General features: G+C 36.9%; 1 protein-coding gene across 1 annotated transcript; it reads right to left on the bottom strand.

The window, feature by feature from the left end:
- Positions 1-4243: 4243 nt before the first annotated feature.
- LOC145271476 (uncharacterized) lies at positions 4244-18975 on the bottom strand. The gene is made up of 2 exons (XM_080126993.1): positions 17753-18975; positions 4244-4487 (listed from the first exon to the last, which is right to left on the bottom strand). The coding sequence occupies exons 1-2, from the start codon at positions 18973-18975 to the stop codon at positions 4244-4246; spliced, it is 1467 nt and encodes a 488-aa protein (XP_079983119.1).
- Positions 18976-25533: the final 6558 nt, after the last annotated feature.

The raw sequence follows: 25533 nt of genomic DNA, 5'->3' as shown, positions 1-25533 counted from the left end.
ATAAAATTGAATTTCATTTTTTAATCTGATTATTCAGATGCATCATTCTGATGCAAAATCTATGTAAGAACACTTCCAGACACATCAAATACCTTTGTGTGAAATTAAAAAATAAAAAATAAAAATATCGACTCAACCATTTCAGAGTTCATAGGGAACAAACTCACATAGTTCCTTTTATATAATGGTAGATATATATGCTTGGAATACGAACCTCATTTTAAATATCAAAATAAAACCTCCACACTAAGGCAAAGTTTTTAGAATATTGTTAATGATTATTGAAAATAAGTAACCATAGTGATACTAAAATGTTGCGGTTGCTCTGCCTATTATTACAGATCATTGTTTTGACTCTCGAGTATATATCCAACACAGACACAGTTAATCAACCAAGAAGCACATCACACTATATAAAAGCATATAAGATATCAACAGATACACACTAGAGAGTCAAAACAATCAAAAGAATATGCTGTTGTCCTAGCTCTAATTATTACTATTGCAAAATTTGACAATGTTTTAAAGTTGTGCACAATTAAAAATGATAAAATATCTACATCTGAAACATTCGTTGATTTATCCATTTCAAAATACACTTTGTCAACTTGATTTATCCATTTCAAAATACACTTTGTCAACTTGATTTATCCATTTCAAAATACACTTTGTCAACTTGATTTATCCATTTCAAAATACACTTTGTCAACTTGATTTATCCATTTCAAAATACACTTTGTCAACTTGATTTATCCATTTCAAAATACACTTTGTCAACTTGACCATAAAAAGTTTTGTTGGTTCACCAACTTCGTCGGATTTAGACCTTAGAATTCACCCTCGTCTGTTCGTTCATTCGTCCGTCCATCCGTTCATTCCCAAAATTCTTAATAACTACTCATTACATTTTTCTGAAATTTTGCATGAAGTTACATTTCCTCCCTTGGGTAGTTGTAACATTCTCGGATTTTTTTATAAAAATTCTGGTTGCTTCACAAGGGGGGCAAAAGGGGTCAAAATGGCCAAAAATAGCATTTTCCAAGACACAGAATCTTTTCTGACCATTAGATGTTGCTGGAAATTACCCCAAAGTAACGGGATCCCGGGCGACGTCAGGGACCCCGTGCAGATAGATGAGGATGAGAGAGTATGAGGTATGGTTAGTGGGGGTTATGCTGACACTTGGTCAAGAAAAACAGATGTCCATGAAATTCTGTCCATCAGAAAAATATGTTTCAATGAAAGGAAAATATAAATCTGATAATGGGATTCTTTGGAACAAGGGAGTTGGGGAGAGAGATTGTTTTTCTGGTTGGGTTTGGTAAAAATGGATTTTAAATAACTAATGAGAGAGACAAGTACAATAACTTCGATTCAAAAGTCTACTTTGGTATCTGGGAAATGTCATTTGGTCCACCTGTTATATTTAAGTTCTAGACCACCAAGTAAGCGATGGGAATTGAACTTTGGAAGATAATACAGATTTTTTGAGGGAAAAGTAATTTGAGTTGAAGAGAAAGAAAGAAAAAGGGAAAAAGAGGATTAAAGAGAGATACAGTTACAAAAGAGAAAGAAGAGATTCACAAGAAAAGAGAAAAGAAAAAGAATATGAAATAATGGGATAGAGAAAGGAAAAGTAATTTTCAAATGACAGAGGGGGAAGAAGCCGATTTAATAAAAACGATTGTGTTTTTAGGCATTTTAGGCATAAGAGACTTTTGTTGGCTGGCATCGAGGAGTGCACATCATCTTGGCCTCCCGCCCGGTGGTGAGTGGAGGTGGGGGGAGGGGCTCAAACCCCCAGAGAAAAGTTGAAAAGCTCTTTTTCCTAGTTGGGAAATTGTCTAAACGAACTTAAGTTGTACAACCTGAATCATGAAGCTGTTAGGAACCCAAAGAACTCAACTTTATACAAGTGTACCCTGCATATCTTAGGAATATTTTATGAATAATTATTTTGTTTGTTTATAAGAAAATGACCCAGAGTTTTTCTTTACTTCTTGATTGCCGGCCTAAATGAGGATTCAAATATGCTCTGATGCCAGACGATGGAAGACACAGACCAGATCTAGCACAAAGTCAAAGTGATGACCGAAGTAGACAGTGTTGCCACATGGACTTAGGGTCATACACGTTTTGCATGCCCTTAGCAGCAGAGCAGTATTTTCCAGTGACCAATGAGAGTATGGTCACCCCTGAGGGGTCCACCACTGCTAGGTTTCATCTATGGTCCTGTGAGCCGGGATCGACAAACACGGGGTATATCACAGGGGTATATCACAAATATGGTCCTGTGAACCAGGATCCTATGGATGCGGCCCAGAGGACATGTAGTGTTATAGATATACATCTGAAAACATAATATTTGACCCTGGGAAAATTCTGGGGCTTGAGCCCCAGGGTGTTTTAGGGGTGAAAAACACACCCTTTGAGGCTAATTTTTATTTTTCTCCTAAAATTCAAGGCATCAGTCGGAGGACCATATTATTTTCGGCTTGTTTTATAAAATAATCTGGAGTTGATATCATAGGTTGTGCCTCTCTGCTTGTGTGATAAAACTTCTCAGCAGTATTCAACCAAGTTTTAATTGAAATGCATGTAATGTATAAAAAAACAAAAAACAAGCAAAACAAATGCAGTCAGTTCTAATAACCAGCTAAAAGTGACAAAAAAAAAGATCAGACATCTAGAATTTCCAGTCAAAAGTAGATATATTAGGAGACAAGTGTTAATCAGAGTTTAGCTTAGGTGATTGTAGACCTGGGGAGTAAAGAGAGTCAGAATTCTTTGAGATTTGACAGAGTTGAACAGAGGATGACATGAATTGATGAGTAGATGACCTCGATTGCAAATGATTTCATATGTTAGGAATTTGAAAGACTAGAACTTAACTTTGATATGAATAATAGTGGTGGGGACTCTAATGACACGCGTCCATTATCAACGCATCAAATATACATATTTTTTTAACGCGTTTGTGTCACTTTTATGCTTTAAAAAAACTATAAACCAGTGTATACATCAATATGAGACATAACTGAAACAGAAAAACAAAATCATACAAACATTGGGGAGTCAAGAGTTAGAATTTTACAATATTATCTTTCAAATTAAGAATAACATACAGCTAGCCATAATGAAAGATGTTTGGGAACTACAGATCGAACAAAAATTTACTTCTAGGTTGGATGATGCTTTAAGAACCTTTTTTTTTTAAGATAATTATTTTCCCTTTCTCTGAAAGGGTTGGTTTCTTTTTTTTTCCCCTTTCTCTGAAAGGAGTTAACTTCTTCAATAAATGGTGTATTTGAAACCCCAATTTCAACCACTTAATAAAGGCCTTAGTGAAGAAGTTGAGTGTTTTACATCGCTGGGCCGGACGGAATTCCAAAAACAAGACTTCACTGTCCGATGTCTTCTTTGGAACTGATCTGAAAAGGGTCTCAAAAAGTTGATTGGGATCGTTTTCACAACACAACCAATCAGCGTTAAGCAATGCTGATGACTACCAAGAAAAAGGAAAGGCATTAACAGAGATAGGGGGAGAGAAAAATGTCCGCAAGGACTTAAATTAAAATGACATAAAAGGGAGAGAGAGAGAGAAGGGGGGGTGAATGTGAGTGACAGAGACTCGCCCACATTCGCCAGCTGAAAGAGGGCCTTCAGGCTCCAACAACTGCTAATCGAGGTCAAGATGAGGAGGTGGTAGGGGTTAAGTGAATTTTAAAGGTTGGCTAAAATGCTGACACCCCACCCTTCCCTTTTGCACTGTTCATGGCGGTCCATAAAAAAATAAAATTTCGACACTCTCCCGACAAGAAAAAAAAATTCCTGCAACAAAAATGTTTCTAAAACCTAGAATAGGTCAAAATTTAAAGAGGCTTAATTTTTTACTTCTTTTAAAAGGTCGAAATTTAATAAAGAATTTAATAAAGAAAAACACTTAAAATTTCGAAAATTATTAATTTTCTATTTGTTTTTAGGGAAGTTTTTTAAAATGAAAATTTTAGATGAGAATGAAAACGGCTGTCCTTTATTATGGAGTTTAAATCACGAGGACTAACAGGCAAGTCTGAATTATCTCCCGAATCCATAACAAGCCAGTCATATCTACTCCGAAAATAGGAGCGGGGCGAACGTAGCTTTTCTTTTGATTAAAGAAGCTACATAAAACCAAAGTATATTTCCTGTATAAACTGCGCAGAGAAAATGTAACATTAAATGTCTGCCGAGCTTCATACATTCAGCTCAACAAACTAGGACTGACAAGTATCTTACAAGCACCCAAGTCCTTGGTGCTTAGAGGTTCTTCAGAAATCTCCTGGATGAGATCCAAAGCTTCAGGTTCCAGCATCAGGAACTTCACCTCACACTTATTAAATCTTCCTAAAAACATTAATTTTGCTCCAGGGGAAGAATCCAGTAGCAAAATAAATTGGGCTATAAAAACCCGAATAATGTTGCATACTCCATGAGGCATGAAATAGCTTTAATTAAAACAGGAAAGGTCATCCTGAAAGAAGAAACTTCATCCTCATACGGACAAAATTCTACTGAAGGCTTCTGCAGAACAAAATATGCAACCTCACAGATCTTCTGCGGGGCTGCACTACACATCATGTAGCTAACAAATATTCCAGCCAAGTAACACTCGGCAGTAAATATCCAGTCAAGCTTAAGTTTGTCAAATTCTCACTTGAATAGTCTCCCCTTAACCCCAACATGGAGACAAGGTGATATAGGACCTTGAAACTTTCGGAGTGACCTGAAACTTTCGGAGTGACATTCGCTCTGAAGGTGCATGTTTGCACCGAATATAATACTTACAGTAAGTACTTTAAAAGTACTAGCGTCATCCAGTACTTGTTCTGAAAAAAAGTTGCGACAAGCTAAACTCCAGTTCTTCTTTGGAATAACATGTACATCAAGGCATGCAGATACCAGGGCCTTGCCATCTAGGCTACTGCCCAAATTCAAACAGTCTCCCTGACTATCAGTGGACTGCTTTGAAAACTCTCTACCCCCCCTTCCCGCCCATCATAATAATGTAATTTACAATTTTGAATGTAGTTCAGTGCCAACTATGTGGGTCGAACAACATTAAGATTGGATGGAAGAGTCCAACAATACATACTTACCAAAATCAGAAATGGCACATACCAAACAAAAGATACATACTGGTCTTCAATTACTGACCACCTTTAAAAAGACCCGTCTTGTGCAGCGAACTTTAGCACGAATTCTTTTACAATCTTGAGTCGTGCTCATTCATTGTTTCAATTAAAGATCTTGGAGACTATTCACGTTTGGTTGAGAAGGCCTTCCTTATACAAGCAGAAGGAATGCCTCTTAGGTTTGAGCGTGATTAGTCTCTAGGATCTTCGAGTAACATAACGTTGTATTTCAATTGCGTTCCCTAATTTTTTCCCCCCATACATAATGTAACGCAACATTATCTGTACATTCGTGTCTTTTCTCCTTTTTTTTTTCACTCAAATCCCCCAATACAGCTTTGAGAAAGCGAGGGCAAAACTTTTTATTCTCTTCACCCCGTTAAGTTTAAACGTGATTTTCTTTTAACGTTTTAATCATGAATTTTTGTCTTCCCTTCATGATTGCAGTTTTTTTTAAGGTGGTCAGTAATTAAAGACCCGTATGTATTGGCAATTACGTCTGTTGCTTGGCATGTCCCATTTCCGATTTTGGTAGGTACGTGTTGTTGGTCTCTTCCATCCAATCTTAATGTTGTTCAACCCACATAGTTGGCACTGCAACTACATTCAAAATTGTAAATTACATTATTATGATAGGCGGGAAGGGGGGTAGAACATTAGCTAGATCAAAGTGTAGTATCTGTTAACATGCTGCACTACAAGTTTTTGTTCTCTCTCAGTGGAGGAGAAATCCGTTACGACTGAGACAATTTTTATTTTTGTTCCTTTGCTCCACGTCAAAAAACGACCCTGGTGTCTAACTCTGTCCCATGTAAATAGGAACAATTAGCTTGGTCATTATCAGATGTGTGACTACTTGGGAATACAAAATTCTTTAATTCACCAAAGTTAAGCAACATTGTCTTGGTCATTATCACATGGGTAACTACTTGGCAATACAAAATGCTTTATGTAGATCACCAAAGTTAAGCAATAATGAGCTTGGTCATTATCAGATAGGTGACTAATTGGGAACACCAAATGCTTTATGTAGATCACTAAAATTAAGCAACATGGAGACTGGTCATTATCAGATGGGTGACTACTTGGGAACATCAAATGCTTTATATAGATCACCAAAGTTAAGCAACATTATCTTGACTATTCTCAAATGAGTGACTCCTTGGGAATACAAAATGCTTTATGTAGATTAGCAGAGTTAAGCAACAATAAGCTTGGTCATTATTAGATGGGTAACTACTAAGAATACAAAATGCTTTATGTAGATCACCAAAAGTAAGCAACAATGAGCTTGGTGATTATCAGATGAGTAACTACTTTGGAATACAACATACATTTGTAGGTCACCAATGTTAAGAAAACAATGAGCTGGGTCATTATTTGATGGGTGACTAATTAGGAATACATAATGCTTTATGTAGATAACGAAAGTTAAGCAAAAATGACCTTGGTGATTATCAGATGGGTAACTACTTGGGATTACCAACTGCTTATATAGATCACCAAAGTTAAGCAATGGTTATTATAGGATGGATAACTACTTAGGAATACAAAATGCTTTATATAGACCAGCAAAGTTAAGCAACATTGTTACAGTCATTACCAAATGGGTGACTACTTGGAAATACAAAATGCTTTATGTAACTTACCAAAGTTAAGCAACAACGAGCTGTGTTATTATCAGATGGGAATACAAAATTCTTTATGTAGATCACTAATGCTAAGCAACAATGAGCTTGGTCATTATTAGATGGGTGACTACTTAGAAATACAATATGCTTTATGTAGATAACAAAAGTTAAGCAACAATGAGCTTGGTCATTATTTGATGGGAATACTTGGGTATACAAAATGCTTTATGTATATCACCAAAATTAAGCATCAATGAGCTTGGTCATTATCAGATTGGTAACTACTTGGGAACACCAAATGCTTTATGTAGATCACTAAAGTTAAGCAACATGGAAGAGGTCATTATCAGACGGGTGACTACTTGGGCACACAAAATGCTTTATGTATATCACCAAAGTTAAGCAACAATGAGCTTTGTCATTATCAGATGGGTAACTACTTGGAAACACCAAATGCGTTATATAGATCACTTACGTTAAACAACATTATCTCGGTCGTACTCAGATGGGTTCCTACTTGGGAACACCAAATGCTTTATGTAAATCACCAAGGTTAAGCAATATTTTCTTGGTCATTATCAGATGGGTGAACACTTGGGAATACCAAATGATTTATATAGATCACCTAAGTTAAGCAACATTGTTTAGTCATTATCAGGTGAGTGACTACTTGGGAATACAAAATGCTTTATGTAGATCACCAAAGTTAAGCAACAATGAACTTGGTCATTATCAGATGGGTAACTTCTTGGGAATATTTCATGTATATTTTTAACAGTGGGGTGGTGGATATGAAGTCAGTCCCGGAAATGGCAGAAACGTTTACGAGTTAACATTGCTATATTTCATGTATATTTTTAACAGTGGGGATAGAGGTAGGAAGACAGTCCCGGAAATGGTAGAAACCGTTTACCAGTTAACATGACTATTGATTGGTGTGTTTGTAATGAAATAAACAGCGTAGACAATATCTCAAAGTTATTATTTAAGAAATGGGAGCAGCTGTAATGTGGGTTAAATTATGAGAAATGGTTGTCGAAATTAGTAACATATACAAGTATTATGAAAAATGATGAAATGCGACTTATTTGATTAGTGTGTTTGCAATGAAATAAACAGCCCAAATAATGTGTCAAAGTTATTATTTTAGTAATAGGGGGCTATAATGTAGGTTAAATCATGAAAAATGATGGTCGAAGTTAGTAACATATTCAAGAATTATGCAAAATGATGAAATGTGAGTTATTTTATCGGTGTGTTTGTAATGAAATAAACAGCACAGACAATGTATGAAAGTTCTTATTTTAGTAAGAGCGGGGTGATAATGTGGGTTAAATCATGAAAAATGATTGTCAAAATTAGTAACGTATCCAAGAATTATGGGATTCAATGAGATAGGCCCAAATATATACTAGCAGAATACCCGGAGTCACCCAGGATTGAATGAGATACATGCAAATAAATGCTAGCAGAATACACGGTCACCTGGGATCGAATGAGATAGATACAAATATATACTAGCAGAATACCTGACGTTGTCTGGGATTGAATGAGATTGATTGAAATATATACTAGCAGAATTCCTTGCATTGCCCAGCATTGAAGGTGATTGATGGAGATATATACTAGCAGAATACCCGGCGTTGCCCTGGATTGAATAAAATAGGTTAGAATATATACTAGCAAAATATCTGGCATTGCTTGGAATTAAACGAGATACGTGGAAATATATATTAGCAGAATACCCTGCATTGTCCTGGATTAAACGAGATAGGTGGAAATATATAGAAGCAGAATACCCTGTATTGTCCTGGATTGAATGATATAGGTGGAAATATATAGAAGCAGAATACCAGGCATCGCCCGAGATTTTATAATGCAAGTGCAAATAAATACTAAGAGATTACCCGGCATCGCCTGGGATTGAATAAGATAGGTACAAATACAGAATAGACCAATACTTGGCGTCGCTCGGGATTGTATAAGATGGCTGCACATATACACTAGCAGAATACCCGACATTGCTCAAGATTGAATGAGATAGGTGAGAAAATATACAAGAAATAGTCCCGGTGTCACCCGAGATTGAAGGATATTGATGGAAATATCTATTAGCAGAATTCCTGGCAGTGCCCCGGATTGAATGAGATAGGAGCAAATTTATACTAGCAGAATAACCAGCGTCACTCCGGATTAAATGAGGGTGGTAAAATATAAAGTCTGTACCAGAAATGGCTTAAACAGTTTACGATCTCAAAATTAGATTAATACATATATATTGTTGGTTTTCTATGAACGTTCATTAGGCCAGTTTCTGTAGGGGGTGATTTATATTTTTTTAAATTTTTTATGTTATCATCCGGGATCGATCTCATAGTTGTAGAGGTGGGTAGAAAGAAGCATGATTATGTTAATTTTAAGTTCTCTTTTGGGGGTTGGGTTAATTTAAAGTTCTCTTTTGGGGGTTGGGTTGGAGAGAGTAATGTCCGTTTTGGGGTCAAAAAGCATGGGAAATTGTAATTACGCGTCTTAGTGTAGGTAAAATTATTTTAAATATGTGTTGTATATTCACCGTCCTTGCAAAGGTAAAATTATTTTAAATATGTGTTGTATATTCACCGTCCTTGCAAAGGTAAAATTATTTTAAATATGTGTTGTATATTCACCGTCCTTGCAAACGTAAAATTATTTTAAATATGTGTTATATATTCACCGTCCTTGCAAAGGTAAAATTATTTTAAATATGTGTTGTATATTCACCGTCCTTGCAAAGGTAAAATTATTTTAAATATGTGTTGTATATTCACCGTCCTTGCAAAGGTAAAATTATTTTAAATATGTGTTGTATATTCACCGTCCTTGCAAAGGTAAAATTATTTTAAATATGTGTTGTATATTCACCGTCCTTGCAAAGGTAAAATTATTTTAAATATCTGTTGTATATTCACCGTCCTTGCAAAGGTAAAATTATTTCATATACATGCTGTAAATTATCTACCCTAGGTAAGATATGTTGCGGACCAGGATATATAAATACCCTAATTCGTTACAAGAAAAAATAATGAAACGAGTTGAATTAAGGAAACAAAGAACTCAAATGCTGGAATAAAATAAACATGTCGTTTATTTTCTGTTGAGAAATGAAAGTCTTGGGTGTACACGTGTTCATTCGGCCATTGACGACTACGCGCGTGGAAAGGAAAAGGGAATGCAATAGAGAAACGCGAACTGGCAAGCCGGCCTGTAGAAAGAGAGGGTTAAGCTCAGTAGAGAGTCGTGCACATGTCTGTGTTGATGCACCAAAACGAAGGGGAGACAGAGTGAGAAAGTCAATCCAGGTTATGGAGAGAGAAAGCGTATAAAGTGTACATACTGTTTGTTAGTAAGTGGTGTGAGTAGATCGCCCAGCTAGGAAGCTGGTCTGAAAAAGGGAGAAACCGCTTATTGCTCTTTCTTTTATAGGTGTTTCCAGTGGTCTTTTGTGCATGTGTGGATTTCATTTGAAAGGGGAAGTGACGTGTATGTGCGTACGTTAGTGTGTGTGTGTGTGTGTGTGTATACAGGTGAATGTGAGTGTATGTATGCGAACATGAATATATATGTATATGTGTGTGGACGTGGGCGCGTATGTTTGTGTGCGCGTATGTATATGACAAGTAATATAGCTTGAAATGTGAACGCATATTTTTGTGTGAGACTAGAAAAGGCTCGTGCAGATACAATTATTTCATACGTCTAATACCCGTCCTAACTAGTTAAAATATTCTTTTGCTCGAAATAGCAAATGATACATAGACATTAAAAATTCCTCTCTCCTAAGAATAACAAATATATTAAAATTAAATTCAATTTTCTCATTGCTTATACGATCCCAGGCAACGCCAGGTAGCCCTGTTAGTATATATATATATATATATATATATATATATATATATATATATATATATATATATGAATATATATATATGAATATATATATAAATAAATTATTAATAATATATATGCATAAATATATATATAAATATATATATAAATATTAATAAATATATATTGTAAAATGTTTTTGACTCCTAATTTTTTAAATTTTTTTATTACATTTTCACCCCAAACAACGCACATTGCCACTTTGGTGTAGAGGCAACAACTACTGGGGTATTATGTTGGGATTTGGGCAGCAAGATGTCGGTTCACGTTACACTTGAACTTCTGCATGTCAGTACAGTTGGGGAAGCAGTGGCCTGGAATGGAATTCCAAAGTTTAGCGGTTCTGGGGAAGAAACTACTGGAGTAGAAAAATCTTATTCATCTAGGAATCTCTACTGTGAGGGGGTGGGATTTAGCTGCCTGTCGCGTTTGTCGAGGGTGTCTACATCATGGGGGCACAAGTGTCTGCAGTTTGCCAGAGCATTCACCATTAAAATACTTGTAGAACAGGCAGAGGGATGCAACATTACGTCGATGGGACAGAGGCTGAAGCTTAGATGCCAGTTCAGGGCCTATCAGATTTGTGACTCTCTTTTGAACCTTGTCTAGGAGCGAGAGATGCACCAGCCCAAATGTGACAGCAATACTCCATACATGGGCGAATGGTGGCCTTATAGAGGTACAGGATACTTTCGGGTGTTAGTAGTTTTCTAGCATGGTAGAGAGAACCTAACTTCTTCGCAGGGCCCTTGCAATGCTTTCAATGTAATTGTTCCAACTCATGTTTCCTGTGAACGTTAGGCCAAGCAGTTTGAAAGATGTACTCTCAGATAAAGAGTCACTGGCCATTGCTATTGGTGGCAGAGAAGGTTTCTTGTAATTATTGAAGGAAACCAGTTTAGTCTTGGCAGCATTGAATGTGACCATCGATTTTTGTCCCCATTCAACTACAGATTGGAGGTCATCCTCTAGTGTTTCTGCCATTTCTTTAGATATATGTTCATTTGTTTTCCTGTCATGCCTGTTATAGAGTGTGGTGTCATCAGTATATATACCCATCTCAGAGGCAATTTTGTCGGGGAGGTCATTAATGAATATTAGGAACAATAGAGGTCCAAGGATAGACCCCTGAGGCACTCCCGCATTTATATCATATTGTTTAGATGTACGACCGTCGAGGACAACCTGGACTTTTCTCTTATCTAAGAAGGATTTAATTATGTTAAGTATTCTACCAGTGATACCGTATGATCTAATTTTCCCGAGGAGACCCTCACGCCACACCCTGTCAAAAGCCTTGGGGCGAAATCTGGCTTCTTGATGCCACAGCTTTTATAGTGTGATGGTGCCTCTCTATAATTCCATTTCCACTTGGACGGTATGCAGCTCTAAAATATAGCCCCACATTCCACTTTGCACATAAGTCTCTAAAAACTTCCGAGCGGAAAGACGTACCATTATCCACCAACACCTCTTCTACTGGCCTCCTTTCCATAAAAACCTCCTCGACAACTCTCTTTACCTCTTCTGCTGTTTCATTCTTGATTTTCCGCCATATCGCTACTCTCCCAGGCCCACACTCAATCATAGTTACATGCGGTTCATGTTGATAATGTGTGATGTCAATGGCCAAACTCCGCCAATTCTCTTCAACATGCAGTTCCCCTTTTTCATGTCTAGCCGGTGCAGGGTCGATTGATTGGCATTCCCTACATTGTTCCACCACCTTTTGGACGTCTTGCATTGTGACGTGTGGGTTTACTTTTCTTGCCAGGTAAAGGGTCTGTTCCTTTCCAAAATGATGCAGGTCTTTTAAATTCTCTACTGCACAACATGCTGGAGCCCCGTCTCTTTCTCTGTGTAGCCAGGCTTTCTTGACTCTTGTCAGCCCATCTGCTTTATTTTTTTGTGACGGAACTAAGGTAATAGTTACCTTTAGTTTGAATTCTCGAACCAAGTCTCCCAGCGCTCCAAGTCTATGCTTAATAAGTATCTCCGCTGCTCCTTTTGTTTTGATCTGCTTATCACCAGACAGCTCCGATTTAATCCACGACACCACTGTTGCAGAGTCTGTTTTAACGTTCACTATCTGTAGCCCCCATTTTAGAGCCAGATTGATGCCTTTCATCACAGCATCAAGTTCCGCAACATTGATATGGGCGCTATCATCCTTTATCATCCAAGCAGCATCTTCAACAGCCACTTCTCCTATTTCCAATAATACCTCTAATGCTACACTGCTAGCATCAGTCCATACCACTCCTTCATGGCCCTCCTTTACATGCCATTCTCCTCTCACAGGGTCCATTTTTTTCACTTCTGCTATGACTTCTTGTATCATGAGAAGCACTTTTTGATCAACTGCATCTTCCCAACTGTCTGTCCCAGTCTGCCTTTTAATAAAACTGCACGCAGTTTGCAGCCATCCAGCTATTGGGTAGTGGCCAACCAGCTTTCCACATATAGACAAAAGCTCTCTCTTGGCTAGGTCAACCTTGGCTTCAGGGATCTCATTTCCTCGCCCAAACATCAATTTTCCTGCCTTATTGTTCTGTAGTCAAAATCCCAAAGCCATTCCGTTTTCCAGTAACTCAGGTGGTTTTGTCGTCAATCCATATGCTTTGATATGCTCTCTCACCCTTTCCGCAGTCACCTCCGTCTCGTCCACTAGTACGTCGTCGATGTAAGAGCAGGTGCCTCTCTTTACTGCATCGTCTTTGGCCAACACTGTCTTAAGAACTGCCGTCATTATCTTGGGTGTAGAGTTCAGACCAAATCCTAATCTGGTCAGACAATAAACTTGACCTTTGTACTCTACCAATTGATATTTCCACAATTTCTCATCCACATGAAGTTGGAGGTAGGCTGACTTCAGGTCCATAATTTTAGTTGCCTGCTTCATCCTCCTCCATTTCTTTACGACTTCTTCACACACGTCGATTCCATCCTTTGTGTGACAAGCGACAAACTTGTTCAGCTCACGGAAATCCAACACTGGCCTAACTTTCCTCTTAATAGGTTGGACCACAGCCATGAGTGGCAAAATTCCTTCAACTTTCCCTGACCACGGCATTAATATTCCTTACTACAATCTCCGCATCGGCCTCTCCACAGCATTCCACTTCTCTGCCATCCACCACTCTAACGTTGCTGTTTCCATTCCAAGAGTTGGCGACGCTCGTAATAATAAGTGTTGTTGTACATCCAGTATCAACAAGAGCTCTAGCCCTCTTTCCATTGATGGTGATCACTAACTGTGCAAAAAACTCTCATACGCCTGTTCAGTATAAAGGGGGTGACAACTGGCGCAATAGCACCCCTTTACTCGTTTCCCGGAAGCGAAGGGCAATTCCTGCTAATGTGCCCTACTTGGCCACACCAAAAACAGATAATGTCTGGCCGTGGCTCCCTACAGTCTCTCATCAGGTGTGGTCCTTGACATCGAAAGCATTTACCGGTAAATCCACGGCCTTGCTTCATCACTGGTCACTCCTTTCTGCTTGCCACAGCAGCCGCGACCAACCCCAGCTCACCGGGCTGTTTCGCCAAATCTCTAGCATGCCTTAGAATCTCCTCCACCTCCATGGTTTCAATATCAGTAAGTCGTTGCAGTTCCATGGAGATGCGATCAGGGAAACCAGTTACAAGCGCCAACTTTACAGTCTTCTCAAGGCTGCGTCCCCCATATCCAGCCAATCCTGCTAGTCGCCTTATCTCTGCCACGTACACGTCCACAGACTCCCCAGTCCAGGTGACTCTTTTGAGCTTGTTGTAAGCCTCAAACCTGCTCTCGGAAAATGCAGTCTTTAACTGGTTCTCGATGCTCTCAGCAATGGCCTGATCCGTCTCTCCCATTTCTAGATAGACCGCTAGAGCACTTCCTTCCAAATACATAGGTATTAACGTGGCTACATCCTCGATCTTCCGCAGCCTTGCCACCAACTTCAGCTTGTTAAGCCATGCAACCACGTCACCTTCTTCAGTAAATGGCCTCAGGATATCGCTGCTCAATCTTACTCGGTCACCCATTTTTGTCACTGCGCCGAAATAGCTTGACATTAAATTTGAACTCAACTCCAACTCCAAAATCCAACTCCAAAATCCAACTGTTCTCTTCTCACTGCACTTTCCACACTGACACCCAAAATAAAGAAGGCTCTTTTATAGAGAGACCCAACCACATCTTATTTGCATACCCCTCCCCCCTTTCCTCACATCATGTGATCATCAGTCCATAAATACCAGGGGGCGGCCATTTTTATTTTCTCTTTTTTTTTTCTCTCCTAACACTGGCCGCACGATGCATGAGGTAAGGTTCTTTACTTTTAACCACAGTTAATATATATTTATATGAATATACATACATATGGTTTGCTTGGTCTGTGTTGGTTAATAGAATTTCTTGTGTGCGAGGCGTTTGCTCAGTTGGTAGAGTGCTTGCCTCGCATGCAAGAGGCTCGGGTTTCGAATCCTGAGTTCGGATGTGTCTAACTGATGAGCCCAAATGAGGGCGAAACTCGAGTCTTGGACTTCCGGTTCGTTGACTGTCATGGCTCTTGTGGGCTGCGATGTTGTTTGACTGTGGAATTTATTATATACAATCTCTCACATTCTGAAAATCATATATATATATATATAATATGTTTTATTAATTCGTTGTTCTGATATATGTATGTATATATATATATATATATATATATATATATATATATATGCATATATAAGAACAAAGAATTAATAAAACATGGTAAAAACACTTTAAGAAGAGATAAAAACGTATTTAATTTTTAAAAAGGAACCACAAAGGAACCACGAAGTGGATAGTCTTCAATCCGCAGAGTTTCGAAAGAAATATGTTTCTTCTCATCTGAGGGTAGGAATTAGTAAAATGTTGAATCGGATGTGTCTTGTGTATTTAATGATTAAGCTATGGGGCTTTCATGGTAAAAGTTTTAAAAAATTGTTGAGCAGGGGCAATGGGGAAAAAAAGAAAAATGATTTCAATGATTTCAGTAAAAACCAAGAAAAGTTAAAGTTCGGTATCCAGAAGTAAATACCCAAAGGAATCGCGTTACTGGAAGATGTTTTGATGTCATCCAAAAGCAGTATTCTATGAAATAATGACTAAATGGGTACAAGGAAAAAACAGCGAGTTCAAAATATTATTATTAAAAGGAAGATAAACATATATATATATATATATATATATATATATATATATATGTTATGTATGTATATATGATGAAAATAATGGAAATAGTATTCCGACAAAATAAAGAAATAAAAAGGAACAAACCGTATTATGTGTTCATCAACTTTATTTAGAGACTTTCATCCAGAGGAAGTCTCGAAATAAAGACGAAATTCTAATAATAGCAACTATATGAATCCTTTGACACAGACTAACACGAACACACAATCAATGAATAACAACACCCCCATTTACGCATCAAACAATCTAGTACAACCAAACGTTTTGCATAGCAGTACCAATCACTATTAATCAAACCGAAAGCAACTATTCCCACTCTATCAAAGAAAATGCGATATACTTATAAAACACAGAATCTCCACACATGACTTTAAAAATAATATCCTCAAAAAAACAAACAGCATTAGCAAAATATATTTGGCATCTCAAAAATATCAATATCCCTTTTAATCGAAAATGGAAAATACTAAGCTCTTTTAAAGCATATAAACCTGGTGACAAATTCTGCACCCTTTGTAGATTTGAAGTTCTGGCTATAATAATATTCAATGATAATAAATGAACATGTTTAAACCAAAAGACGAAATATTTGCCGGATGCATACATAAACGTTGAATGAAGTTTGACAGATTTGTAATAATAATTATAAAGTAATATTAATAATCTGATTATTTACGTTTAAAGAAATTTTATTATCCATTTCTTCCCGTGGAAGGTAATTCTTCTTAATCAATTAGTCGTTACTACTAAACTCTGAAACATCAAGGAAAAAACAAACAAAAAGAGAAAAATATGAGAAATAGAATTTATTAAAAATAATGACAAAAGGAAAAGTTCGTGACCTCTATGGGGCTGCCAAAATGTCCATCTGGCTTACAAGTGTTCTTGTAGTAGTAACCAAAAGGGGGAGAGAGTGAAGGGAAAGAGAAGGAAAGAGAGATAGAGAAGGAGGAAGAAAGAAAGAAAAAAAAGGGGGGAGCACTTACTGGAAGCTTCTGGGCGCCCTTTTTCGAATGGAACATTTAGAAAGTTCGTTTGTTGGGGCTTTTACTTTCTGAGTTTGTGTTGTTTAAAAGTTCCTTTTTGTCAGTCCCCTTCCTGGAAACTCGTTTCCGTAGTCCTTTTTGCAAAGGTTAAAATTCCATGGAGGCAGAATATTTTTGAGTTTTCAAGTATCTTAGAAACTTTCCAGTGGCGAATTTTCTTTTCAAACTTACATTATCCTTTTCTCGATAATTATATTCAGTTTTCAAGTATCTTAGAAGACTTTCAGGCGAATTTTCTTCTCAAAACTTCAATTATCTTTTTCTCGATAATTATATTCAGTTTTCAAGTGTCTTAGAAGACTTTCAGGCGAATTTTCTTCTCTTGGTTCTTTTTCCAACGATTTTAATGTCTCGTCAGGACAGAGTTGCACAACGCCTTAGTAAATTTCCAGGCGTCCCTTTTTATCCGAGACCTTAAGGGAATATATTCGATACTTGTTGTCTCAACGATGCCTTTTCCACAACTGTCGAATTAACTCAAAAATGTCACACACGAGCTTCAATTTAGCACGAAAACGTCTCATCCAATCAACGGGCGTAAGGGAGTCAGGTGACATAAAAAAGGGGAAGCTAGGGAAGGGGACAGGAAAGGGGTTAAGAAGAAAGGAAGGAAGAACAGAAACAGCCGAAAGAAGGAAAGAAAGATGGTGGAAGATAATTTCCACACTCTCCCTAAAAAGAAAAAAGACAAAAAGAAAAAATCCTCAAACAACAATCTAATACCAAACGTATTCTGGATTTCTTTCATTTAAAGATATAACAGACCTAACAGGCCTAGACCGAAAGTTTTCCCTGTCCCGACTAGTGCCCGAGCTCAGAGAATTGCCCTCTCCATCGTTAGAAGCTTGGTGAGAGTGGGTTATGGAAAGTTCTAAAGGACACAAGTTCTTTAAGGAATGTTCCTGAGTGCTGCCATCACTCCTTTTGATTAAAGCTGACCGAACTAAGCTATCCGATCCAGAAGTTAGATTAACTACCCTTCCCAAGGACCAATAAGGACGAGGCTTCATAGGTTTTTTTATCAAAACCACATCGCCCAGCTTAATCATATTTTCAAAATCAGATTGGTAAAGATCTTGCGACAACTCTCTCAGACCCAAAAGATATTGTTCATACCATAGCCTTTTAAAACGATTCAAGAATTCATCTCTACATCCCAGACTCTCAATAAGATCTTCTTTGCTAGGGGGGGGGGGGTCATCTTGGAAACAATCTTCTTCTAAGGACAAAAACACAGAGTTTTTATGGAAGGGATGCACAAAGGCATTAGGTGTAATCACCTCCAAGCCAGAATCATCAGAGCAACAATAGGTCAAGGGCCGATCGTTAACAGATCCCTGCACATCTGACAGAACCGTCAAAAGTTGAAAATAACTTAACTTCCTACGTCCTATAACCTTGAAAAGACAACCTTTTACAACTCGAATTAATCTTTCCCACACAGCACCGTACCAAGCAGAATATAAAGGTATCGTTTGGTGTTTGATAAGATGGGCATCAACTTTCCCTCTAAATTCGTCAGACAAATAAACCCGTTTGACAAGGTCACAACCTGCAACAAAGGACTTTGCATTATCCGAATAAATGTGAGAAGGGACTCCATAAAAATTGAAAAATCTCACAAATGCCAAAACCACAGACTGAGTGGTCATATCAGGCAATGGTCCCAAGTGTATAGCTCGCACACTAAAGCAGGTGAAGATTAAAATATACATCTTTTTAGTTTCATCACCTTCATGCACCCACAAATGGCCAGTAAAATCGATCCCGGTGTGCAAGAACGGCTTAACTAAATTAACCCGATGCTTAGGCAAATTTGTAACCTTGGGATATCTAAAGGAAAGAGTGTTATATTTTTTGCAAATGACACAACAAGATATCACCGTTTTAATAGCTTGTCTAGCTTTGGGTATCCAAAATCCCAACATTCTGAATTTGCTAAGCGTAGCAGCAATTCCCAGATGCTTACACTTCAAATGACAATCCATGATTATTAAACTTGTAACATGACAAGACTTGGGAAGCAGAATAGGATGAAGGACTGCATCAGAAAAATAAGTAGATTTACCAATTCTACCTCGTGAGCGAATCAATCCTTCATCGTCCAAAAATAAATTAAATTTAGAAACCAAAGGGGGGGGGGCTTCACCGCCATCAAACTTAGACAAATAATCCTTTTCCTTAGAAAGGAACAGTCCTTGTGTCATTCTGAACAAGTACAATCTTGCCTCAATACCAGAGTCGAGAACAATACCTCTGGTTTTTTATATAAATCGGAAAACTGCAGTCAAAACTCCAATGAGCTTCTTCAGTGAAGAGAATTTCTCTACTTCAATTATATAACTGCCTTGAATGACAGGTTCACAACCAGTAACTGTAAATCTTGTTTTATCACCGGTCGATAAGGAATGCATACATATTTGTTAAAATCGGAAGGAGCAACCACAATCCTTTCAATTATTCCTTCCTTTTCTAGGTCTAAGAAGACCTGACAATAATCTTTGTACAAACCTTGTTCCGTCAGCTTCTTTGATACGCGGTTCAAAATTAACAAAGACACCTGATGATTAGCAGGCACAGACTTTAATTTTTCTTCATTCCAAGGCAAACTGACATAGTAACAGTTATCTATGAAGCGAATGGAGGAGCGAAAGGACTCAATCATATTCTTATCGAAATCACTGAATTCCTCCTCAACAATACCCATGGTTTCCAAACTAAGCATTTTTTCCACAGTTCTCTCAACAGTAGACTCCTCAAAACAACTGAACGGATTAGTATACACAGACTTGGGGTTCAACACAAAATATACATGAGTGAGGTCGCACACAGGGTGTTCTTTGACGACTTGAGCATAATTCAATTCCAACCCCTTTGCCTGGTCTTTGGGAGGAGGAGACCCAAAATCCGCCAGATCACCAAACAAAACCATTCCTTGGGGAAATTCCCACACAAGGCCCTCTAATTTTAATTTTAAATTCATGGGTCTCAAAAACCTAAGCACGTCCACGCCCAGTAAACCATATACAGGTAATGTGTCATCTCTCAACTCCGAGAAATTGGCAGCCAATTTGACCTGATGTTTCTTAAGGTCTTCTACCACAGAATTCAATCCGTGAACACGAAACGAAAGGTCCATATCATCATCCACCAAGAACAACACAGAATGGCAATAATTTGGAAACCTCACTTGAAGATTAACTTCCTTCAAGTGTTTAATTTCTTTTCCCAAAAAGGTCTTAATCAGAAACTTACGATCTCTCATGGGAGTATTAATATCAGAAAAAGCATCCAACATTTTTCCAGACAAATAGGATCGCTCACTACCAGTGTCGATAAGGCAGTTGAAAGATACACTTTCACCAGATCCATTGTTGACGGCAACCTCAACAACAGGCAGCAACGAAGAGCTATTCAAGTGCCAACAAGCATTAGAAGCAGTAGATTCACCCCCAACAGAAGGACACAACACTCTACAGTGGCCTCTCTTATTACATAGCCAGCACATTCCATACTCCTTACCCTTGCAAAGACATGACTCTTCTGCATGAGAAGGGCTCGAGCACTTGCTACATAAGCCAATCTCCATACACCTCCTCAACCGGGCAGCATGAGAAGGAAAAAACTTGCAGGAATAACCGTTATGGTTATTGGTTCGACAAAAATTACACTTAAATCAAATCTTAGTAGACAGGATATGAAAGTTTTCCAACGTGGAAGGTTTTTTAGCATCCGACGAACCCATGAACATAGGAGAAAATGTTTTCTTAGGTATACTAGCCACCTTCCGAGGATGTTTCCTTATTTTTACAAAACTCAATCGTTCGAAATATTTCCGAACTGTGGTCTAGTATGTCTTCCAGGGTAGGGTAATTATTTCCTATTTTATGAATTAACTCAGACCTAAAGAGAGTGGGCAGCTTACCAAAAACAATGTGACTTAATAATTTGTTTCCGGGAGAGTTCATCTCCAAAAAATTTAAATCGAAGGAACTATTTAATTTGTGTACCTGAGCCTTAACGGAATTCAAGAACTTCTTTGCCGCTAAGTGGTTGCTTAACTTCTCGGTGCCCAATATATGAGAAAAAACTGAATCCACAATGTTGTCCTTATCTAGAAATTCCGACGCGAGAATGTCGGTGGCTATGCGATAGTTTTCCTCAGATATACAGAGGTGCCGCACCAGTTGAAAGGCGTAGCCAGACAAATGGTTTTTCAGCACAACTAACCTCAGGGTGTCATTTTCTAAGTCCACTATGCTATTCTCGAATTCCCACTGAAAATTAAGGAATGCTAATATATCGTTTTCTAAATCCTTTTCACTAAACTTGAGACATTCAATTTTGGGCGTTATCCCCAGACGTTTTTCCTTAATAAGTGAGATTTTGTGATTTGCACTATCCTTTACTTCTACCGAAGGCTTGAGTCTTGACAATCTTTCCAAAACCTTCACTCGATGAAGAGCGCAATCCTTATTAAATGACCTTATCTCCTCATCTTCTGTTCTCTCAATTAAATAAGCATTAATAATCTGCTCATCTAACAAATCCCCTGAAGCAGTGTAATCATCTATCTGCTTTTTATACAACGTATAACCTGCTTCGTTGATTTCATCTAACGAGTCTAAGAACTCAAACACAGTCAAGATTTTGTCTCTAATAATCTTTCTTTTTTCAAGTAACATTGAGGTAGTGGGAGAGGTAGTCATTTTAGAATACTAAACTCCGCCCCTTCTAACTTATCAACGGCTAAATGCTAAACCACTCCCCTCTTGGCACGCGAGTCACCAACAACCCCTCTTGGCGCCAAAAATGCCTGTAAAACAATGAACAAGAAGCCAAGATGGCCGACGCAGAAACAAAGAAGAAGGAAGGAGAGAGGGGGTACTATCTACGCAATGGACGGCAACCGCGGTCACCAAATAAAGCCCAGACCAGTTTTAGCAGAGAGTAGCTTACTAAACTGGCAGAGTTATTAACTCTATGAGTACCTATTTTTGGCAGAGTGAAGAAATTTTATTATCTACTTCTTCCCGTGGAAGGTAATTCTTCTTAATCAATTAGTCGTTACTACTAAACTCTGAAACATCAAGGAAGAAAACAAACAAAAAGAGAAAAATATGAGAAATAGAATTTATTAAAAATAATGACAAAAGGAAAAGTTCGTGACCTCTATGGGCTGCCAAAAATGTCCATCTGGCTTACAAGTGTTCTTGTAGTAGTAACCGAAAGGGGAGAGAGTAAAGGGAAAGAGAAGGAAAGAGAGATAGAGAAGGAGCAAGAAAGAAAGAAAAAAGGGGGGAGCACTTACTGGAAGCTTCTGGGCGCCCTTTTTCGAATGGAACATTTAGAAAGTTCGTTTGTTGGGGCTTTTACTTTCTGAGTTTGTGTTGTTTAAAAGTTCCTTTTTGTCAGTCCCCTTCCTGGAAACTCGTTTCCGTAGTCCTTTTTGCAAAGGTTAAAATTCCATGGAGGCAGAATATTTTTGAGTTTTCAAGTATCTTAGAAATCTTCCAGCGGCGAATTTTCTTTTCAAACTTACATTTATCCTTTTCTCGATAATTATATTCAGTTTTCAAGTGTCTTAGAAGACTTTCAGGCGAATTTTCTTCTCAAAACTTCAATTATCTTTTTCTCGATAATTATATTCAGTTTTCAAGTGTCTTAGAAAACGTTGAAGCGAATTTTCTTCTCTTGGTTCTTTTTCCAACGATTTTAATGTCTCGTCAGGACAGAGTTGCACAACGCCTTAGTAAATTTCCAGGCGTCCCTTTTTATCCGAGACCTTAAAGGGAATACATTCGATACTTGTTGTCTCGACGACGCCTTTTCCACAACTGTCAAATTAACTCAAAAATGTCACACACGAGTTCAATTTAGCACGAAAACGTCTCATCCAATCAACGGGCATAAGGGAGTCAGGTGACATAAAAAAAAGGGGAAGCTAGGGAAGGAGGCAGGAAAAGGGGTTAAGAAGAAAGGAAGGAAGAACAGAAACAGCAGAAAGAAGGAAAGAAAGATGGTGGAAGATAATTTCCACACGTTTTTAATTATTAATAATATAAGTAGTAGTAATTTAATAGCTATTATTATTATTATTATTATTATTATTATTATTATTATTATTATTATTATTATTATTTATTATATTATTTATTATATTATCATAAATATTACTATTATTAACATTGTTATATTTTTTCTATGTAAATTTTAAGTCTTAAAAGACATTTTAACTATTCATTTATACAGCGTTTTTAAATTAAAAGAAACTCTAAATAATAATTTCAACCATTCGGAGACAAGATACAGAGGCAAACCCAAAAATATACTGACTGAACTTAAAACAAATTTTTTTATTGAGCTCAATAAGTAATTATTTTTCATTATAATCTTTTTCTTTTTTCTCTTAATTTTATTCCTAATTTCCTATTTCTTAATCAATATAAAGTTAATAACTTCGTTTTTATGTTTTTAAATATTTGAAGGAATATTCGCCTTACTTACTACAAAAATGCTAGTTTTATTTTGGTGTCTTAACCCCCTTTATTTTTTTGCTCATTATTAAAATAGCTCTAGGATACATAAACCTATTGAGCTTATTATATATCTACAGTACTATGGGCACTGTTCTTTTAAAAGTATTAATATATTTATTAATACATTAGATTAAACTTTGCTTTTTAGACTCCATGTCTAATTATCTCTATAAAATATAAAAATATAAATATATATATAAATATATATGATGATTGCAACGTCTTGTCAGACGTGTGCCACTCCCTCAGACACTGAAAGTCCATGAGCCCGAAAATTATTTATTTTAGTCCTTCCGGCGAATTCACACACTCAAGCAGACACGACACTGAAGACGGTCATTGGTATACATTATATATATATATAATATATATATATATATATATATATATATATATATATATATATATATATATATAACTGTATAACTATTTCATTTATTCACATAAATTTACTATACGAAAGTATAGATTTATGCGTAAACTAAGTATTTACTTCAAAAGTGCTCAATACGTAGGTAGAGCTAGTTAGTAATTTATAAAATATATATGGCGATTAAGCTACACTGAATATTCTGCGTTTCATCCAACTATAGGATTCGTCAGGCTTATGCGCGAATTCTGTCGTTGCTTCTTGTTTTTATACATGTTGAGGATTACTAGTTGGCCACTCAGCTTTCTAGTATCCACCGCGCCCCTTCCTACCAGCCAATGGGCATGCATTTTATCAAACAAAGGATCTGTTTTAGAGCGAGGTTAGTGGTTTTAGGTGGCCGTTCTGCTTCTTTTTTTTATCTTTTTTTTATATACATATAAATATACCTATGTGTACACAATAATGCACATATATATACACATATATATATATATATACACATATGCGTGTGATCGTTTATGTATATTCATGTTTATTTAATTTATTTATTTGTTTGTTTTCTATTGTTATTGTTAGTTTTAAAGCTATTTTGTATCGCTATCCTAGAGTGAGTTTTATTTTGTGAACACAGTTGTTTGCTATTTCCCGCCTACAGTTTAATAGATTTTGAGGTTCTTTAAAGTACAGGATAGAAAATTTTTCATGGAGGCATAATTTACATGGATCGTCTAAATGTCTGCATGTGGTAGCTTGTCTTATTATTTTCCATTCGACTACCGGCGAATGTCCGCTTTCTTTGAGTTCCCAGTATTTATTCGCTAGTGTTGTTTTTATACGGTGTTTTTTTATTTTTGAATGTGCTTTTGTGGTCATAGTATCGGGTTTTGAAATCTAAGGAAGTCATGCCTATGTAATATTTTTTGTTATTCAGGTTTTCTTTTGCAAATATTGTTGCTTGATAGACTACGCTTTTTGTTAGACATTTGTTTTGGACTGGGCAAAGTGTGCGGTGTCTACAATTGCATTTATCTTGTTCGTTATTAGTATTTTTATTTATTGTATGGTTGTACTTGTCCGGGGTTGGTTTGTTATTATTATTATTATTATTATTATTATTATTATTATTATTATTATTATTATGGTTGGTTGCGGGAAAGTGTTTTTCAATAAGATCTAGAAATTTCTTGCCAAGTTTTGTTTTTAACATTTGATTGTATGGGGCCGTATACCAAATTATAGTTCTTTTTCTTCTGTTTTTAATTTTATTATAGTTGTTGGTGTTTTGTTGTTTATATTTGATATCTATATTTTTGTATCCACTGTTTTTTAGGGCTGTTTCGTAAATATTGGATGACCTGTTAAATGCATTTTCATCGCTTGAGTTATTACTGAGTCTACTTACGATCGAGTTAGGAATATGTTTTATAATTGATGGTGGGTGGTTGGACTTAGGGTTTACGTAAATTGGAGTAGCGTTATCTTTTAAGTATGGTTTATATGTGTTTTTATCTAAGTTTAACGTGACGTCCAGGAAGTTTGTTATTTTTATGTTAGCTGATATGTCCGCTTTTAGGTGACACTTTCCCGCAACCAACCCCTTACACAAAATCTTCAATAAAAATACCTTGAAGTTA

This window comes from Euprymna scolopes, chromosome 4, assembly GCF_053919585.1.
Source record: "Euprymna scolopes isolate OS-2025 chromosome 4, ASM5391958v1, whole genome shotgun sequence".
Taxonomy (NCBI): Eukaryota; Metazoa; Mollusca; class Cephalopoda; order Sepiida; family Sepiolidae; genus Euprymna; species Euprymna scolopes.
The sequence above is the reverse complement of the archived record's forward strand: the minus strand, read 5'-3'. Positions and strand labels throughout refer to the sequence as shown.